At 33.6% G+C, this 21731-nt stretch overlaps 1 protein-coding gene across 1 annotated transcript; it reads left to right on the forward strand.

The window, feature by feature from the left end:
- Positions 1 to 107: 107 nt before the first annotated feature.
- On the forward strand, positions 108 to 20586 carry LOC144432536 (uncharacterized). Its single transcript, XM_078120765.1, has 7 exons — positions 108 to 179; positions 649 to 1138; positions 6196 to 6692; positions 9701 to 9838; positions 10539 to 10976; positions 11957 to 12065; positions 16187 to 20586. Exons 2-7 carry the CDS (start codon positions 685 to 687, stop codon positions 16894 to 16896), a joined length of 2346 nt encoding a protein of 781 aa, XP_077976891.1. The 5' UTR covers positions 108 to 179; positions 649 to 684; the 3' UTR covers positions 16897 to 20586.
- The last annotated feature ends 1145 nt before the right edge of the window (positions 20587 to 21731 follow it).

The raw sequence follows: 21731 nt of genomic DNA on the forward strand, positions 1-21731 counted from the left end.
ATTTTCTCGCACGATTCGGTTAACGCGGTTTACAATGTTTACCTTATTACAGCTGGGAACGCATGAACTGATGACGTCGAATATTGTGTATATCAGTCTTCGTGTTCCCATAGCGAGTAAACAAAAGCACTCTGGCATGTTTGTGAGGAAGTTCTTTTCTATTACACGCCAAGTCGGTGGTGAGTATTGAATTTTTACTTACCAAGAGCATTGAAGTTCACGTTATGATAGATTTACAATAATTTTAGCAATCGGAAACACTGATTGAAGGTAAAACGGTGAAGCTCAGCTTGAGCTAGCTACAGCAGAAGAGTTGAGTGAAATACGTGAAATACATCCAAACTCTACTCAGCGTGCCATCGCATTGCGCTGCGCATAAAACCCAAGTAGCTAATGACGAATACCAAAGTTATATATCGCTTTTCCATCCATATAATGTAACTGTTAGTTACTAGATGGTTATTTTGTCTGCTCAAGACCGTGAAATCCCCTCTTTATTTTTCTTTTCCGTGTAAGAGCGTGTGTTTTTACGAAGTAATTTATTTCTCGCAGGATCATTACACTCAACGCCATTTTGCGACCTAAGCAAGACCTGCGGCTCTAAACTTAACTACAGTGTAAAGTTCGTCTCTGTTTTGTCTAATATAGAGGGAGAAATCGCACACAAGAAGGTGGTTTTAAGGTATGACATCAAAGTACAACGATGATGCTGACAGTTTCTTTGATCCTGAACCAGCGCCATTGAAAGGAGATTACGACCGTGGAGATACTCCGCCTAGAAATAAACACCGAGACAGTCCGACCGGATCCTCTGACTCGCTAACTCATTCAAAAACAGACAACTCAGCTACCAAATCAGACAGAAAAATGTCCCACCGAAATAGAGACAGACACGATGACTCGTATTCAAGACGACATTCTGGATACAGCGATTCCAGATCATACTCGAAATCATATGAAAGTTACTCAGACGACGACTTTGAGTCTGAATCTGAATACGATAAACGGAGCCCCCGGAAATTTGCATCGTCTTCCAAAACTAAAACTATGCGACGTACTTATAGTGGTTCCAGCAGTACATACAGTACCAGTAGTGCATATGGAAGGTCTAATGCACAGTACAGACCTAGAAATAAAGGTATGAGCATACTACTTCCTTTTTTCATTTATCAAACTATATAAGATTTAAGTTCTTAGAAAAGACATTTTTAAGTCACACCATGGAAGTATAACCCACTATACTTCCATGGTCACACACATATGTTAATAATGAGAAAATAAACTAAATGCATAGATATTCGAGTTATGGAATTCACAGTATACAAAAAACATGGTCATATTCAGTTTAAATGGCGTTTATGAATTTAACTCCGTTCAAAATCCTGGAATGGAGAGTATTTTGTTTTGTTTAAATTAATGTCGGAACTATTTATTTCATGATTATAATAACTGTAATACATCCAATCCAAACGTTTTGTGTATTAAAATTTATTCACAGAGTTAGTTTCTTAGTAATATTTTAATATAGGCTATTAGCAGACCAAGACCAAATGAAATATGCTACATTATGCAATATTGCCTACTGCCTGAATGCCATATGTGTTATGAAAGAAATGTATATTGCATGGCAACTGTGTAAAGTAATTATACTTTTCTTTCTTTTTTAAAAATCCCAGTCAGTTTTGTTAACAACAAGTTTACCAAATGGCAGTTGTTGATGCTTGTATTCATATCATGGTTATCAACTGAGCACCATCTAAATTAATTTGATGATGTCTCAAAATATATGAACTGTAAGATCCCAAGATTTATTAAAACATTGCTCATTTTACTCTGCATTCTCTGAATATGCATAGACCCTCCACTATGGGACCAAGGTGGAGGGTCTATGGAATATCCAAATTATTCTAGACAAAGGACAAAATGTAGTCTCACTTGCCAGACTATTTATCTTTCTATATTTTGCTAAGGGATCTTCCTAAAGAGCACCTTCAACCACTCACAGCATTGACGCTTAGATGAGCTTCATGCTCCTTACAAGATTACAAAGACCTCAGACCACTAAATAGCAGACCACTAAATCTATTTAGTGGTCTGAGCAAAGACATATTTACAAGTCTGGCTAGCAAAACTAGACATTTACAAGTACTAAATTTTAGTACACTTATATATTCATTTGGGTATTGAGCCCAAGATTGATCCTGCTTTTGCCTCTTGACAAAGAATTGTTATCCGAAATGTCAAGGATTATACTAACTGATAAGAACTGTAATATATGGCATTCCTAGACATTGATAGAAATGGTAACTAGAGTGAAGCCAGTGGTTTCAATCTCAGACCGTTAGTGGTCTGAGTTTCAATCAAGGATTTTTTAGACAAATACACAGGTTTAGATATTTACAATTTGTATATAGTGTGAAAGGGGCTAAAAGTAAAACTATCATACATGACTTCAACAGACTGTGAAATGTTCCTATTCATTGAAATTCCACAAGTAGCAACTAAATTTTTACACAATGGTTTTTTGAAATCATTCCAATTAGTTGATACATATTCAAAGCAAAAATGCGGTAACAAAATATTCTATTACGCAGAGCAAGCAGGTGTCGTTTCCTTGGCAATACAATAACAAGTTAGCAACTGTGAAAAGCTTGGTAACCCAATTTAATGTATAATCCTTTGTAAATTATTTCCTGTAATTTTGTTATACTGATGGATATTGAATTTTGAAATTCCTTCCAAAGCAGTGTGATTATTTTTCCATCACAACATTTGCTGACTGCTTTCCACTACGGAAATATTCCGTAGTTGATTTCTTCCGGATGTAGTTTAGACTTTAAAGGTAATCAATTGGTCCAGACTGGCAGACTGTGTGCTTAATCAATTCTTGAGATTATTTTGTTGATGAATATAAAAAAGAAATTATCGAGCAATTTTTTTATGCCAATAAAACAATCTAATATTGGTAAAACCATACATTGATATAATTTTATGATACTAGTCTACAGTAGTGACAGAGAAAAAATATTAAAACTGCAAGAGACAAAAAATGCCATGTTTTTCACTAGAAATTATTAATAATCCTAAGTACAAGAAATTGATACAGTCGGGATTCAAAGACACTCGATAAAAAGGAATACAGATTTTTTGTGTAGGAAGCTGTCTTTCTAAAATTGTTTGATTATTATAGATTTTGGTGGTCTCTCTACGTCATCCGATCTGAGACTGTCTACCTATCATTGTAGTTTAGCCTAGAATCCAGGCGATGAGGATTTTGAATTTTGTTGAAATAAAAATTGAAAATCCCCAATCGCTTAGTCTGGATGCCAACGTGGGGTTTCTGACTAAACCTACAAAAAGTGAGTTGAGGTGTAAATCGTAACTTCATATCGTATAGGAACTAAACTACCAATCACCTGGATTCTAGACTATGTGTAATTATGGTTAAGACAGGGGATAACTGCTAACAAAGTCACAGTTAAAGCAATGTCGATGGGCTAAGATTTTATACTTAACGATGATGTTAGAACCTATAATAAACCACGCTTTAACATTTCCTAGGCATGCTTTACTGTCACTTTATTTTCATAGTATAGTATTAATCATTATCAAAGCCAGTGTACTTCAAAACTACTACATTTAGAAGATGAAAATAAAAATGTACAAGTTTCCATGGTTACCTCCATTTTAAATACTTCTCAATAAGTGTGCTCATATTTCCTATCACCATAACACGAATACAAAGATATTATCAGTTCTCAAATTGGAAAAATTTCAACAATTAGCAAAGACATTCTTGAATTTTAAACAAAATTGCAGCCTTTTCACAGAAATATTCATAAAATGTATTACAAAACATGTATTTCAAATGGAATGTCATTAGAAGAAATTTTATAAATTTTTGGAAAAAGCTCACGTAGGTGTGAAACTTGTCAGAAATTTCAGCTTTTTTGTCCATTGGATCATTCTGTGTTCAAATTTTTAAAATAACTATAATATATAATTGTAGTTTACCATAGCTATATGGTGTTTTACAGATCAAACAAACTACATGTATACCCAACCTTTAGCCTCTCATTGTGGTTAAACACAAAATTCTACTTCGCAACCATAGCAGCCAACAAGATACCTGAAGTTGAATACAAGCAATTTTGACTGTGTTTAGATGAGAGAACACTGATGTTTTCCACAGTGTGATTAGTTAGAAACTTAAAAGTTTGTTTACTTTATTTAAATCATGTACCCCAATGACCTGACCAGAAAGCACTGCAGTATGATACTACATCAACATAGTCAGCTTAAGTTGCCACGAAACACTATACTGTGTTGACTCAACCAACTACAGTGTACCACCTTGCTAGTAGTATGTATGCACAGTAACAGTTACGCACCAGACAATTCCCATACAGATGTTTGCCATGGACGCTAACAAAACTTATGTTCGTCTCTATGGTGGGGTATCCAGTCTCAGACAGAAAGGTGATGTTCAGAATGTGTCTGTTTGACACAGAGATGGCACCAGTTAACACACTTTGTCATGTTTGTCACAATAATTGTAGACTAAGAGTGTGGAACTGTTTACATGTGTAGTATAAAAGACTCCTACAGTATTATGCCTTCCCTCTATTCAATAGTATTCAGAACCCCATGGCCTCGCAATGGACGGTAGGGCGTACAGAAGTTATTTTCACAAGTGATTCGGTTTATTCTGCTGTATTGCTCGTGAAAATACGCAGCAGAATAAACCAAATCACTCTTGAAAATAACTTCTGTATGCCCTACCGTCCATTGCGAGACCATGGGGTTCTGTCATAATATTTGGATTTTGAAATGTACTTTTTGAGTTGTAACACAGTTGTCGAAGATAAATTCTCAAAGGAGATTACATGTGTGTCATATAAATCCCTAACTATGTAGAACTTAGTAACTTAGTAATCATTGACGTAAATTTAGGTCACAAATGACCTCACACAGGGTATATATAATATTGATGAAAGATATCCTGATTCCTGACTGTCTTTCATTATCTTCTATTAATTTCACTTTTATTGAAAGAAATATAAAATATGAATAGTGGCAGAACAGTGGCTAGAAATGTTTCATTTTTTACTATTATAAGTGATTTTGCTAAGGTTTTGTCTGTTCAGTGACCAAACGGGGAAGGGGTGTCATTAGAATTTATTAATTTTCTACATTATATGATACTTTTAGTGGGGAACTCTTATAAAATATGGGGGGGGGGGGGGGGGGGGCTTGGATAGATTTTAACTAGCAAAATACATGTACTACAGGCTACTCTTATCAAAACACAAACTATTTCGTAGCTGTTTCTAATAGTGTGAACTAGTTTGGTGAATGTGTTATACCATACTTAAAGCACTTTACAGTCATATTTACAGCATAGTTTTTTTGTTCAAGTAAATATCCGTACAGAAATTAAATGGAAGTTTCATTTTATTTTATTCCCTGTAGGTATATTGTTGGCAGTATATGACCTGCATTAATTCTTTTTTGTGTATAATTTGATGTTTGCCGTCAGATTTAATGTACTAGTACTATTAATCATACAGTAATGGAAACAAGCAGAGATACACAATGGGGAAATTAATACTCTGAAATGAAAATAGCTTTTTGTTAAAACTCTTTTATTTCCTGAATATTCAGTACAGAAAAACAATGGAATTATTTGCCAATTAAGTTATAATATTCTGGTTAGTTTTACAGTTGATGATAGACTGAGAGTGAGTCGTTCAATTTGATAATTCTCTCATGTTGCATGACGTACATCTTGTCTATGTAATTATGCTGTCATAGCTTTTTTACCATCTACCTCAACATTGAGAGGATGAGGTGTGCAGTGAATAGAAATTGATAAAAATTCTCCTCAGGGTCAATAAAAGGAACTTGATGGATTCCTAGTTGTGCGTCGGTATATAATTGTAAAGCGCTTTGAGCACGGAGTGGGAAAGCGCTATATAAGAACCCAACATTATTAACATTATTATATTTCTCACATCTCCAAAGAAAATTAAGTAAAGAGTCAAAATATAGCTCAAGACCCAACCACGCATGTCATGGAAATTGTTCATTTTGAAAATGAAAATACATGTGTATTGGTAATTTTAAACATCATGAATACAGAATAAATTGTAGCAAATTATATTCATTTTCATCATTTATTTCTTCCTATTTCAGGATCTCCTAAAAAAGGTGGAAAAGGACGATCACAGAGCCAGGGTTCAAAGATGTCACCTCGTGAACCTGACGTTGTAGCAAAACGTATGCTGTCTGCGAGACTTCATTCAATCAACAGACTTAGAAATGAACTCGGTGAACTTCAACGTGAATATGAGGAAGTTGTACGAGAAAACAAATTGTTACACTCATTGCAACGAAAACAAGAACGTGCTATTGATAGATATGAAGGACAGCAGAATGATCTCGGGGATCTACTATCGCGGCATAACAATGAAGTGGAACATTTACAAAAACGTGTACAGAAATACAAACATGAAAACTTAGATAAAGAGAGGAGATTACGAGACCAAAATGACGAGCTCATGAAAACTCAAAACGCATTGAAACGCATGAAGGCAATCGTTAAAGAAAGGAATTTACTAGAACGAGATGAATTAAGTCGAAAACTACAAGACACTCAGGAAGAACGTGATGAGAAGGAAAGGAGAGTTGAAGTAAGTCAAATTTCTCTGTTTTTGCCAAATTTTGGAACCTAACAACTGCATACTGTGTTGCCCCTGACAACGAATTAATATGACCTGGTTTGTGTATGGATGCGGGTGTACATGTAAAAATAAGAGTTGAGAATGAAGTTGTATAATGAATATCATCATGTCATCACTACAAAGGTAGCTGTGGTATTAGTAGGATATACAACTCAGTGATTATGTCACTCATCGTGTATATTCTGTATGTATGTACATGCATTTGAGAATTTTTATCTAGTAGTAGTGGCGATAAATTTGACCAATTGTTAGATTCGATGGTTTTAAAGACATTGTCAAAATTTGATATCAAATATGATTTAATGAGTTAGAACTAAAATTCAAAATTCCTGTGATTTTTTGGTAAAATATACACAATTATTTTGTAGAATATAACTTGTGTAAATAGAATGTGCTTTGTGAGGGTTCAATACAGACAGCATGCTAAGATGTAAGACAAATTGGATTCTGAGATTATCAACAGACTAGCTGCTAGGATGAAAGACAGTATTTTACCAAATCAAAAGATTTATACAAATGGTACAGTACTGTATATTTTGTATGTAAATGTTTTATAAAGCAGACAGACCTTGTGTATTGTGATTTATATTCATGTATCTCTCAATGGTTGTCTGCCTCCATAAACACTCAGCCTCTGTAAAAAAAAAAATCCAGTGTGGTCTATCCTTTACAAGTTGTTATGTAGTTTTAGTCAAAACGTCTACCCTTTGTCAGATGTTGTGTACTTAAGTCAAATAATCTACCTATGTTGAACTGTAATGACCCATACCGCCAGGTGGAAGTCCAAGAAAAACAGCTGCATACAATACATAGAGTATCACATGATGTACATTTGTACATGTATTTCTTATTTCTGCTATGCCATTGATATTTACAGTTTTTGGTTGGTAGATGTACATTTCGACTACAGAGGTTGTTTTATCGATTCTTGCATCCAAAATATTTAATTGATTCTCTACAACTGTTAGTTCAGAGACCTTTAATTAATTTGAAATGTGGATGTCATTATATGTTCACAGGAGTAATTATCATGATTACAATAAATGTTGGTTAGATGTGTGACCACAGAGCCTCTCTAAAATGACAATATTATAGTCTGAAGTCGGTGAAATAACCTTCCAGACTACATTATTTGATATCGTCAAGGATTTATTGCACAAATTAATTTCAATATGCTGATCCTGAATATATAGAACACAGATTCATGAATATTTGGATCGGTGCCAATAAAATTCTATAATTGTTAATCTGTTGCTAAATATGTGAACAAAGTATCCATAGGGAAACCATCAGCTGTGGACTTGTCCTTGTCTATCTATTCAAATAGCTGAAATCTGGCTTTGTCAGCTAATAATAAAACTGATGGGAACACAGAATGTGTAACATGTTTCCACACAACCCTAGAGAATTACAGCTATTAATGTACGCTATCAATGCTCTATGGATGGATGTTGCCATGGTGGCTGTTTTATCTGTATGACATACACAAATGAATATAGTATATAATAATAATAGCATTTGATCACATTGTGTGCAGTTCCCATCAGTAAAGATTTAGTGTAATAACTTATTAAACTTGTCTTGTATGAAAAAATGAAATATGTTATAAAAAGGGGATTTTAATTTTTATGATTGACATACGTTGAATATATGCTGAGATGATATAAATACACAATGAATGACATTTTGACTGGTGACACAGTCTCTATGTGTACCAAATATTGATAATTTCATAAAAAATTTACAACTTTTCTAATACAGTATTTCTGTCAGTTTTTTAGATGAATATGTTATAATTAATTAATGTTTATATATTTCTAAGCAAATATACATTAAATTAAATATTCATATGTTTACAAATTTGTAACCTGATCTAGTGCTGTAAAAAGCTTGTGTGTTTATTGTAATTTGAGATCTAGATTCTATACAAAATACTGACAGGTTATGTAGAATTTAAGAAAAATAATATATTATACAGTGAACACAATACAATAATAATATCCACTCATTTCCCTATCCAATATTATGATTGTTGAAGTGTAACAAGACATGTGTTGACATTGTCATAAATTGTGTTGATTTAACTTAATTTGTCATTGACAACAATGATCAGTAACATGAGATAGTGACCAAAAAAAAACCATGTTTCTATGTAAAGTCATATTTATGAGTTTAATATGCTGTAATTTTTGTTGATTGTATATGCCATAACTAGCACAGTAATGTGAAAAAGTACAATACTTATTAGTCTCTCTGTAAACTAAGACATCTTTATGTGTTTCAAGCCATGAAATAGACAACCAGCATTTTTAACAAAAGGTCACCCAAGTTTGGCATTCTGCCTTTGCATATCATTTTGCTATTGTCATCTACTTTATAATGGCTTATTTTGTGCTGAGACAGCAGAAGGTTGTTGTGACTTTAACAATGGCGTCACACTGGTTTACAAGAGATTACCTGTAAGCCTTATTAGGAATGGTATCTGTTACTGTGACATGTTACACTGCTACATTTGTATCTGACAACCCTCCCTCCCTCTCCTCCTTCACATAGACACACCCACCACTAAAATATCGATAACCTGTCACCTCCTTATAAGATAGACATCAGTGCAAGAACCAAGGATCAAAACATTGGGCTTTACACAATTTGACAAAATTTTGAATCCATACATGAATGTTGTAATAAATACAAAGGACAAATGTATAATGATGAAAACCTAAAGGTGGACTGTGTCATGTTGTTATGTCTTCTTAGTAATAGTATTAATAATACTGTACTTTTTTAATCCATACATGTATGTAGTTGAAAATACAAAATTATAATTAAGTATATGTACTTTTGCACTTGATAGTATGCTATAAACGATTGTGGTATATATATATGTAGAAAATGCTTTACTTTGATGTTATGGGTTGTAATGGCTTATGTTATTAATATTACTTTCCTTTCTACAGGAATTGGAAAAGTATGTTGAAAACTTGAAGAAAAACCACAGAGTAGAAGTAATTGAATTGAAGAGTAGAGCCAGGGAAATGGAACATAAATTATCACATCTTGATCATGAACATGAAAAAATGAAAATTACACTCAAGGTAAGAAAAGAGAATCTATCAATTGTGTGTACTCATTAACCAGTAGCAAAGAGTAGTCATATATTAAATTGGAAAGTTCCTGCGTTGCATAATAATTGGAGTTTGGGACACCACAAATTATATTTGATAGGTGTACATTATATGGCTGGAAATTTGAACAGATTGTACCCTAGAATTTCATGCCAGAGTATATCACTTTTACCTACCTACCACTTGGTACCAAAATACTGATAAAGGTACATCAGTGTGCTCTCCAGTGAGAGCCAAATTTTGCTGTTCTGGGTCAAAATGATAAAAACTGGCATTTCTTGTGAGTCACAACATACATGTAGTAAGAGATAGGAGAACATCAAATTTTCATCTGTCACTAGAAATTGTGTGCGTCAGTGGTGTGTCAAATTGGCCTATAGGGCACACTGAGGTACATACATTTTTGTACTGATTTTAAAGGCTGTGGTTAAATGTTTAATTTTGAGTGTACATTTGTATGTACATTTCTAGTAAAATAATTATCTAGATTAATTGTTAAGATGTTGACATTCATGAAAAGTTTCAATCTTCACAGCTAGCTTGTTGGCAGAGTGACTTGAAAATCTGAAATTCATCTATGAAGAGTTTCTCTGCATTCAAATCTTTTATTGTAAAGTTTGAATCAATTTAGAACATCTAGAAATAATCTATAATATTTATTTCTCTGTAGGAAAAAGAAAAAGAACTTGATATTAGAAATATTTACAGCCACCGTATTGTAAGAGCACCTACAAAACTCAGCAATGTCAGTACAACACCTCTTCCAAGCTCTCGTAAAGTCAAAACTGCCAACAAAGCAGTCCAAGTCGTTGACCTATCAGAAAAACCCACCTCTGTCCGAGACAGTCTAGAATTTGTCGAAGAAGAAGAATCACCTCGGGAGACATCAAAAGATGATAGCTTTGACAGGGAATTAGAGAGGGAAAAGGAAAGAGAGAGGGAAAGACAGAGGCAAGAGGAAGATAGGAGGAGACTAGAAGAAGATGATGCAGCTCGACGACAACGAGCGGAAGATATGAGGGTTCTAATGGATTTGGATGTTGGAATTGGAAACAAGGAAACGGAAGACGAGAAACGGAAACGAGAAGAAGCAGAAAGACTGGAAAAGGTAAGATTTAATTCCAGCTAAAATAAACACTGGAAGAGGTTGAAATAAAAAGTGACATAATGAGGTATAATGGTTTATTCTGTAGAATTTGTCACTATTGTATTGTACCAAAAGTAGTCAATGAAAGAAAAAAACAATCTGTATTATTGTATATAAGTGTTCAAACAAATTATATAGAATTTATACCTAGGTTAGTGTATGTCATGATATGCTAATCCTTCTACTTCATGACAGTGTTTGTCAGCGCTATGTCATTGTTCTGTGGTTCTAAACATATGGGTTAAAAAAATTCATACCAACAATTATTTTTCACAAATTTTTCATAATTGGGCAAAATATTGTTTTCATCTTCTCTTCTATCATGGTGTGTACACCAGGTTTGGCAAAAAGTAATTTGCATATTATTTCATTTGTATCATGATCATCTGTATATTGTAAGTTCAAGATGTTACATTAAACAGCTGGAATCTTATGAACATGGGTATGTACGTACATGTTGCAATGGTCATCTAGGGAAACCAATTATTTGAAGATTGTCTGTCTGCCTGGTACCATTACCACCAGGGGAAATTATTTGCATACTATCTTTGGCATACATGCAACAATCTGATTGGTAATTGCCGTATTGTTTTGTTTTGTAGCCCCCTGAAAGACTGAAAAGCAGTAGACATAAAAGAGGATCATTTTTATATACCTTGGTAATTTTTTATTGCATGAAAGAATTTTCGTTTTTTTTCCATCAATTTTTATCAACTAATTTGACTATTCTGTTTTGTTTGTTTTTATTTTACTTTACTAGTTTGGAGTTCAAAAATGTTCTACTAATTTTGAACGTCGAGTGATAATTACTATGCCTTCTAATTGTATTTGTCCTTTGCCATTTTGTTAACTTTGAAGTGACCGTTGCAGTGTTTGGTTTAGTTATAAGCATGGTAATGTCCCTCTCTCTAATGTAGTTTTTATCATCTTCATTTTTCCAGGAAAAGAAAAAACAACAACGGGATAGGGAAGAAAAGGAAAGAAGGGCCAGGGAGGAACAAGAAAGAAAGGAAAGGGAAGAACGAGAGAAGAGGGAACAAGAGGAAGCTGGTAAGTTGTATAACAATGAATGTGACCATGTGATCTCTGAGAGTAATGTGATCACTGACTAATCACCTGACCTGTGACAGTAATCATGTGATCTATGACAACAATCATGTGACCTATTTACAATGATCTCATCTTTGTCAATAATCATAATCTTTACTGTAACTATATGATCTTTGAGAGTAATCATGTGATTTATGACTAATCATACATGTATCTTGACTGCAATCATGATCTATGACAGTAATCAATCATGTGATATCTTAATATAATCATGTGATCTTTGACAATAATCATGTGATCTTCGACATTAATACATTTGTAATGTGATGATCGAAAGTTGGAAGTATCCGTGATCTTAGCCAGCAATCATTTTGATGGAAATTACGACTATGTTATAAAAGTAGTGTAACTCTTGCTATTGACTCCTTTCCTTGATGTCTTTCATACTACACTTTACAGTACTGTCTACCTGTCTCAATATATATGTAGCACCCTGACTATTACAAAGGGTCTTCTTTCCACTATATAATTGATTAAGTCACATGTCAGTAGTCTGAACTTAGAAGGTATCACCTGGGTCTACTCAACCTATTCATGTCATAGGATTATGTCTTGTTAAAGGATAACTATCCTACTTCATGCTGTAGCTACTGTGTAATATTATGGGTTTGATGAGAAGAAAATCTTCAGACTCACTTTTAAGGGGCACTCAAAGTACATTAGAAAATACCTATTGCTGTTAACTGTTCTATCTCTGTGGTTAGGTTTCTAAGCCTTATGAGTTAACTCTGGAAATATCTCTTGCACTTGCATGTCTCTGGCATTGTATTGTCACATGTGACATGTCTCTGGCATTGTATTGTCACATGTGACATGTCTCTGGCATTGTATTGTCACATGTGACATGTCTCTGGCATTGTATTGTCACATGTGACATGTCTCTGGCATTGTATTGTCACATGTGACATGTCTCTGGCATTGTATTGTCACATGTGACATGTCTCTGGCATTGTATTGTCACATGTGACATGTCTCTGGCATTGTATTGTCACATGTGACATGTCTCTGGCATTGTATTGTCACATGTGACATGTCTCTAGCATTGTATTGTCACTGGCTAGGTTTCTAAGCTGTATGTAACATGAGTTAACTTTGGAAATATCTCTTTGCACTTGCATGTCTCTGGCATTGTGTTAACAAAGTTTTTTAACCGTAAATTTTTAGATCAAATTAATGATGTTAAAATGATGGATGTCAGACATCATATTACAAAAAACAATAAATGATTTTTTTTTTTAATTTATCACATACATGATCACTAATCAAAAGGCTTATTGCTTCAGCTTAATTTCTACCTTTCATTACAATGTATAAAGTATTTGCGGTGTGGGTGCAAAGGTTGTATATTCATATGTTTGATTCTCTCTCATACAACACAAGACTGTGTGAGCATACATAACTGGTAGTCATAGTAACAACAGAGGTCAAGTAGTCCTGAAAGGTCACCAAACACTGCACAGCTACTTTAATACAATCAGTTGTCAGACATAAAGTCGTTATGATTGATATGAAATATTGAAATGGAGGAAATTCAATTTATAGTCCTTTGTGTAATAATATATGACTAATATGTAGTATTTATAAAGTCTCTGTTTATCAAACACTGTAATATGCTACATCAAGTTTTGTACCATGAAACCTTACAAAGATTGTTTTCAGTTTATGACGTGTTTTAAACCAGCACTGACTTCAATCTGTGCAATTTTACTTTGAAAGGTCCTTGTCAATGACATTGTACAATTTTGGTTAACTTGAAATACTGAAAAATTAAAAAAAATTAAAAAATATTTGACTTAAATTAAACATGTTTCTAAACAAATAACATAAACCTGAATTACCTCACACTATTAATGATAAAATAACATGACACCAAAAGTCATTAAAAAATCTTTTATTAATGTTTAAAGTGAAACAAGGTAGTAAAGAATAACATTTTTCCTTCTTTGGTGTCTAGAATTATTGTATGTATATTAAATCTGTTACCATCACAAATGGTAGAAAATTAATATGGTTATATTCAAATGGGAGGTAAAACTAAACTGAAATAAAAATTTGGATTGTTTCTTAGTAACTTATATTGTATATGTATTATAGTTGCATGCTGTATTTTAATAATTATGTTTTCTTATTTTCTTCTTCCTCTTCCTGCATGCCTGTTAGGTTCCAAACCATCCTTGCTTGGCAATTTAAGTAATAGTCCAACGACTAAGAACAAAGCCCCACCTCAAACTAGTAGACGAAATCAATTGAACACAGACTATGTACCAACTTTTAAATCTTTGTCTTCTGGCTCCAAGCCATCACAACCTACAACAGTCACTTTCCAATCACCTTTATCGTCTTCTCAACCAAAAGACTCAGAGACAGTGTCAGGCATGAAAGACAATGCACCTCTAGGTACGGTTCCTGAAACCACTGCTACCACTAAGTCAGAACGAGGCAAAGATGAAATTGCTGATTTCATATTTGGGACAGCCAAGCATGATACTGGTCAAAGTAGGATAGCAGGAACCAGTACTAAACACAGCATTGGTGAGAGTTTTGCTTCTGCTAAGCCTGTGCATGAGCATGAATCAGAAAAGGGGATAAATTCATCTGAGGGTAAATGCTGCTAATTTGGCTAAAATAACAGTAATGCAGTGTGTCGTAGTTACTAACATTTCACAGCTAGCTATCCACATCATTTGCTTTTTGCAAAATGTTTTCCTTTCACCCCATTTTCCTATGGAAATGGTTGAACCCTATGGTTATTTATATTGGACTCTTCCATTTTGCAAGGAAAACAGGGTTAATGTGTAATGTTTGCTATTTTTGCAAAAAGTATTCCTTTCACTCCCATTTTCATTATGGAATGATTCAATTCTATAATTAAAATTTACATGTAACTATTCCATTTTACAGGGTGAAGGGGTGTGATAAGTTATATACCTACATTAATTGCATGCTGTGGTGTGCTGAGTTCATGTTTTTTCCAGTTTTATGACTTCCTCTTTGAGTGTTGCTGTGGTTTGAAGTGTTTTTCAGCCATGCATTGATTTCTAGTCTCCCTCAATTCAACCAATGATTGATAAGAAATGACATCCCAACCTTAGCAAAAGGTGCATGACCCTTAACCTTTAACCTTTAACCTTAACTCGTAACCTCAGTACTGATGATTGGAAAAGGTTTTAGAAATGTCTCCCGGCCTTTTCAAAAGGTGTATGACCCTTAACCTCTGACGTCAACCTGTAACCCCTCCATACTGTTGATTGAAAGAGTTAGTGAATGTTTATCACCAGTTTCAGTAGTACCCTGTGTCATGTAGTATTAGTTCAGTATTTCTGTTGACATATAAACTATCGGTAAAATTGCATGTTGCATACCCTGTATGATTTACAGTGTTCCCACCAAAATTATGGTGTCTGTAAAGTAAACTGTGTAAAATGATACCAGATATCATCCTTTCTGTCACCACAGACAACTAACAAGGCTCCAGTGTCACTAGGTGACAACAGATATGAAATAAATATGACAAAGAAAGACAATGTAAAATTCATGTATCTGTAAGATTACACTCCTTACAACATCTCAAATGTCACAAGACATCCATTTTGTGTTTCATTATTCATAACATATCAGTTAGCCCTAAGGTCAAACCATAGACCCTCCACCCAGGGTCTATGGTCAAACAAATCTAAAAAATTATCAACTGTTCAAATTTTACCTATTTTATGGTACTACCAAACCAGAGAAACTGTAGCGTTTCAGTGAGATGGCATGATGTGTTTTTTATGTCTCACACAAGGTTTTTTGTTACAAAATTACTCAAAAGGAAATGCAGACACTGAAGGCAGTACACATATAAAAAAAATGATACATTTTACCTCACTGTGAACAAAAATTAACATCACTGTCAGACAAGACAAGGAGTATTCTGTAAATATTGTTTGCTTTTGCTTGAGTGATGTTAAAATTTGTAACTTACTTGTAAAAATATGGTGTAGATTATTAAGTTATATTTGTCAATTTATATTCTTTAAAAATGATTGTGACTTTTGGTGTTTACAATTTTGTTATTTTAGAAAAGAGAGAAAGGGAAAGAAAAGAACAAGAGGAGAGGGAAAGAGCTACCCAGGAAGAGACAGAAAAACTTGACGAAGAACGTCGTAAAAAGGACCTACTCCTTGCCAAAATGAAGGAAATAGATTCAGGAAAGAATCCTACACCAGATTCCCCCAAATCACACAAACAGTATAATTTCACGGATGCAATCTCAAACATGCACAACGGTTTACCATCTCATCCATCTGAAGAAAGGCATTCTGGGAAGAAGAGAACGAAGGACAAGGAAGATGAAATAGAGTTTGGTAGCTATGCTCCATCTTTTGGGAGACGAGGTCCTGAAAAATCTAAACCGAAAGCTGATTGGTTAGTGTTCAATCCAGATGATGACAATGATAACAAGAATGTGATTGGATCAGGAGAAGGTGGAGATCAGAACAATAAAAAGAAACCAGATCTTGGTGATAACATCTTTACCGCGGCAACCAAAGCTAAACCTGTCAGCGACAAAGATGCATATCCATGGGAAAAGGAAGTCAGTGTGACGTCACAACCAAGGGCTGGGAGAAGAGCTACTACAAATAACTTTTTCAGTGATGAGGATGATGGTAATGATGATAAATTGTTACCAAGGCGACCACGTGATACAAATACTGTGTTTACATCATCAAAACCAACCGTTAATGCTATTGATGATTTTGATGATGATATTGAAGAAGTCATTCTGTAATCATTTGATCACAACACAAAACGAATACATTATTCTGTAATTACTTCGTATTTTACCACAACACAGGACTATAAGTTTCAAATTACAACTCAACATGTACCAGTATATCACAAAATATTGATCACTGAATAACTAATTTTTTGGTGAAATCACCGACACTCCAGGGTCTGTGGTGAAACTTAACATCAGAATATACCCATTATTTGTATTCTGATTTTAACAAAATATGTGATTTTTGTAATAAAATGAAAGTTTTAAATCATTTTATGCTAAATTATGATTGAAGAGTCTATATTATAAAAATAGTATCTAAAATGAAGGTGGAAATCTGAAAAAGCTTGAAATTGTAAATAATTTTTACAAAACATTTTGGCGGGAAAAAAAATGGTGAAATGTGCAACCTAGTTGTTGAATCATGAATCACAAAGGCTGTCATTGCATTGATGTTATATCACTAGACAACATACAAACTACAACTGAAATGCTTGCTTACTTGACTAATTATTGGCTGTATTTTTATATGCATAGTACTTGTTTGTAGCCATTTTACAAAGTATGGACAAATAAATGTACTTTAGCTACAAAGGTAGAATTTTTTTTGACTGTTAGAAATTAGGAACTCAAGTTGTGTTTGACAAGGTGATAGGTCAAATGTTACTCAGGAGTGAGAGAATTTTTACAAAAGCTAACAATCACAGGCTGTTCACAACAGATGGCTGAATGAATTACTATTACATAATTATGCCTTATGGGGGGGGGGGACTTATTTGAGATGTAAATATTCCAAATCATCATCCTTATTTGGAGTGAATCAGATTGTTATTCACCTTTGACCTTAGCGTGGGAACTACATAGGCTAGTGTCAATGTTGAAGTAGTATACCACCCCACCCCGTAAAAAATGAGACTGAAAAATTTCTTGTATATGCATAATTACAAAGCAAAATCAAATAAGATCTGAAGGAGAAAGAGGGAGGAAAGATCAACAACCAAATTTAAGAATAACGGCAACATTTTCTCCAAATCATTCACATTTGAATTGTCATTGGTGATTGGCAAACTATGTCTCAAATTTACATTGGAACATAGACTAAACTTGGCAACAAGATGTGAAGTGAATAATACAAGGGACTAGGCACAAACTGTCAAAAGTTTTATAATGTTTATGAAAACAAGTTCCTTAGGTGCATGCTTCCCTGGCTATATCGTTTAAAGTAAATTAGTATTTATTTCTAAAATGAATTGTCAAACAGAAATTAGTAAAAATTGTAAAATTTATTTTATGATCCTCTAATTCTTGTCCTCTTGCTGAACTTGATGAAGAACAATAGAGTGTAAATACAAGAACACAGAGGGGTTTATTTTTTCTTTACAAATTGTGTGTTTGACATCCAACATTTGTGATTTCAAAGTTTTAATGACTGTAGAAATCACCTAATGCACAGTGTGGATGAGTCTAATTAGTATTCATTTATGCTAATTAGATATAGAAATTTAAAGGAATCATGTACTGTGAATGTAAACTAATCATTCAATTGGCCTTGTATTGTGCACTATATGGTAGAAAAGATTTCTTTATTACAGTTGAAAACCAATGTAAACCAAAGCTCTATATTCTATACATGTGTGTGTGTGTGCTAGAGATATCTATATTGTGTGTGCCAAAGTGTGCCATCTAAACCAATTTGATGTGCCACTGACACACAAAATTTCTAGTGATGCACACAAATTTGGTGTTCCCTATCTTTTACTGTGTGGTGATGACTCACAAGAAATATCAGTTTTTATCATTTTAACCCATAACAACAAAATTTGGCTATCAATAGAGGGCATACTGATGTGCCATTTTATCTTGAGTGTGTTATATAGTCCTATACAGTTTCTAGTATTCTTAGCCCCAACTTAAGAGTGTCAATTAAAATGTAAGTTAATTATACATAAATTGTGTTTTAGGTTCAGTGTTAAAACTCAATGTGAATGTCAATGTCAAAGCTAAAGTATCTATATATACAAGCCTTTCCTATAAATGAATAGATTGGTGACTGACCTCTCCTGTAAACAAGATGGAAAGACTTAAATATCTAGAGATGGACTATGGTCCAAATGTAATTACAAACCTTTCCTACAAATCCATGGTTAGTTTACAATCAAGTCGAGCAGCAACAGAAAGTTTAACAAAATATTACAAAAAGTGTGACAAAGTGGATGATGTGAAGTTACTACAAGGTTGCCACTGATTGGAAAACATACATATACTTTATCACTCATTAACAATACAGCCAATAGATATGCTTGTTTCCATTGTTTTCTGACCAATCAGAATGAACCTTATAAAGAGCTTCACATTATCTGGACAAAAGTTGCAACTATGGTGGCTTTTTAGTTCATATTCTCTACCTCTATACTCTATACTATAATTTATGTAACTACATGTTGTTGTGTGTATTTATTGTAAATCCCAGGTTCATGCATTAGTATTATCTTATCAGTGGAGTATTAGATAAGATTATTCTCCAACTATTTCCATTGCATGTTGTAATCTGACATGGGCCTTTAAATAGATGCAGTTGTGTACTCAGACTGTGTAATTCACTTTTTAAATACATTTTTTTTTTGAAGAAATTTGACTGGCCATATCTGTAACATCACACAATCAATGAAACCATGAGTGCCATTAACAGTAAAGCTCTTGTTATAAAGATGCTGTGTTGAAGAGAACTAAAAATTAAAATTTATACTTTTTGAAACAACAGCATCATAAACTAGTATATCATGTCAATTACACAAATGATGTATGATAATGTACAATTTCTCTAACATCAGTTACACTTCAATCTTTTGCTACCCATTGTCAATATTGTTGACTTTAGAGGTCTCTTTACAAAGACTTTGTAATTTTGATTACATCAAACTGAATAGTGATAACGATTTCAGTATTATGGATCTGAGTGATGCAGAGATTGAAACATTTAACCCTTCCCCCCCCCCCCAGTTAGTTGTGTATTTATATCTATTAAGCTTGAAGACTTTTGAAGACTGAGCCATAAAAACAAGATAATTATCACACAAGTGTTCACTTTAATACTGACTCATTCCCACCTAACAATTTCACACCCCTATGTCTACTCACAGTTTGGTTGATTCCCTATGTATTGATATTGGGAGATACCATTTTAGAGCAAGAATAGGAACAATTATAGCGATCACAATTGCTATGTAAAATGTATGATACTTTTATTTTCTCATAGAGATTAGTTTTTATTTCCAGTTATGAAATTGCCATATTTTTAGATATTTACTTGTTTTTTTTTCATCATATATGAATATATTACAGATGAGAAATTACAAGGTTTTCAATGAATAACCCTATATCACATATAGTAGATAGATGATTTACAAAAGGCGATTGTTACTTGAAAGATGCATATATTAAACTCTATTAGTGAGATGTTCACTTTGATTTGTACAAATCTGCTACCCAACCCCTGAGACTAAAGATCAAAATAACAGATATTTTAGCTATTAAACTCGTGTCACATTTTTTTTGCATAATTATCACTTTTTTTTGCGATGAGATTTTATGGGTGTAAATTTTGTATATACAGACATGCTAATTTATCATATCAGAGATTTTCACAGATTGACCTTTAACCTTATGATAAATAAAGGTGATGATATCACTTTCCCGTAATGCTTTGACTGTTTCTCAAATGATGTTAGCAGCGTATGTTGTGTGCATGGTGTGTTGCATTAAAAACATGGGATTCTAAATAATTTTGTGCCATGGTCTACTTATAATACGAGGCACAAATGTACACAAAGTGACAAATTTGGAGAAAAGCTTGAGAAAACGTACTGCAAGCCCTCTATGGCATTCACGTTCATAAGTTTCCATGGCACATTCTGATTATGTGAACACAATCTTGGTATTTAGATATAATATATGAAAGATTTGATGACATAATTGTTACATATCAACAAATCTGAGGAAATCCCTGTCATTACATGAACAACGCACGAGTTGGATGGTTGGTAAAAAGTGACATGTCTTGGCTACTTTACATGGTTTTATGTAAAGTATTTTATATTACTATTAAACCAAAGTAAAAACCATCTAAACTCAGCCTGTGCCCCTTTAAAGCAAGTGTATTATAGAACACAAAAGTTACATACGTATATCACTCATCAACAATCATACATGATTTGACTTCATAGCTTGATACTTGATGTATGAACAGCGCCCTCAATGTTTTATTATAAAAGGTTATAGATTCTCAGACTGCAGTCCAAATAAGACTGAGTTTAGCAAGTGTGCTACATCATTCATCAGCAATCAGTGTAAAATATTTTATAACACATGCAAGTTCCTATTTGATGGAGATAGAGCGCCCTCAACGATATAGTACGAAAGGTAGAGCTCCCTGAACAATATACTAGTAGTACAAAAGGTTTCTGACTGCACCGAGTATTACACTGCTGAAATTGATCTTAAATAGAACAAGTGGTTCAAATTTTCCTTCTCACTGTAATTGTTATTTCATTTGTGAATTGAACGTATCAACATGTACACATACTTACTAAAAAATAACTGATCGACCAACCGACAAACTCATAATTTTTTTTAAAAATGTATTACAATTACAAACATAGAATTAACTGAGACCACCTAATAGTAACACAATAACTAATTGGCAGAAGTTATCCTTGAAGGTCAGAATGGGTTCCTTATGGAAGCAAACCCTTTCCATGTATTGAGAGCTATTTTTGGTTGACTCTAAGGTTGACTCTAAGGCCACCAATTAGTGGTCTCAGGTTAAATCAAGTCTATCAAGATGA

The sequence above is a fragment of the Glandiceps talaboti genome, chromosome 3, assembly GCF_964340395.1.
Source record: "Glandiceps talaboti chromosome 3, keGlaTala1.1, whole genome shotgun sequence".
In the NCBI taxonomy this organism is placed as follows: Eukaryota; Metazoa; Hemichordata; class Enteropneusta; family Spengelidae; genus Glandiceps; species Glandiceps talaboti.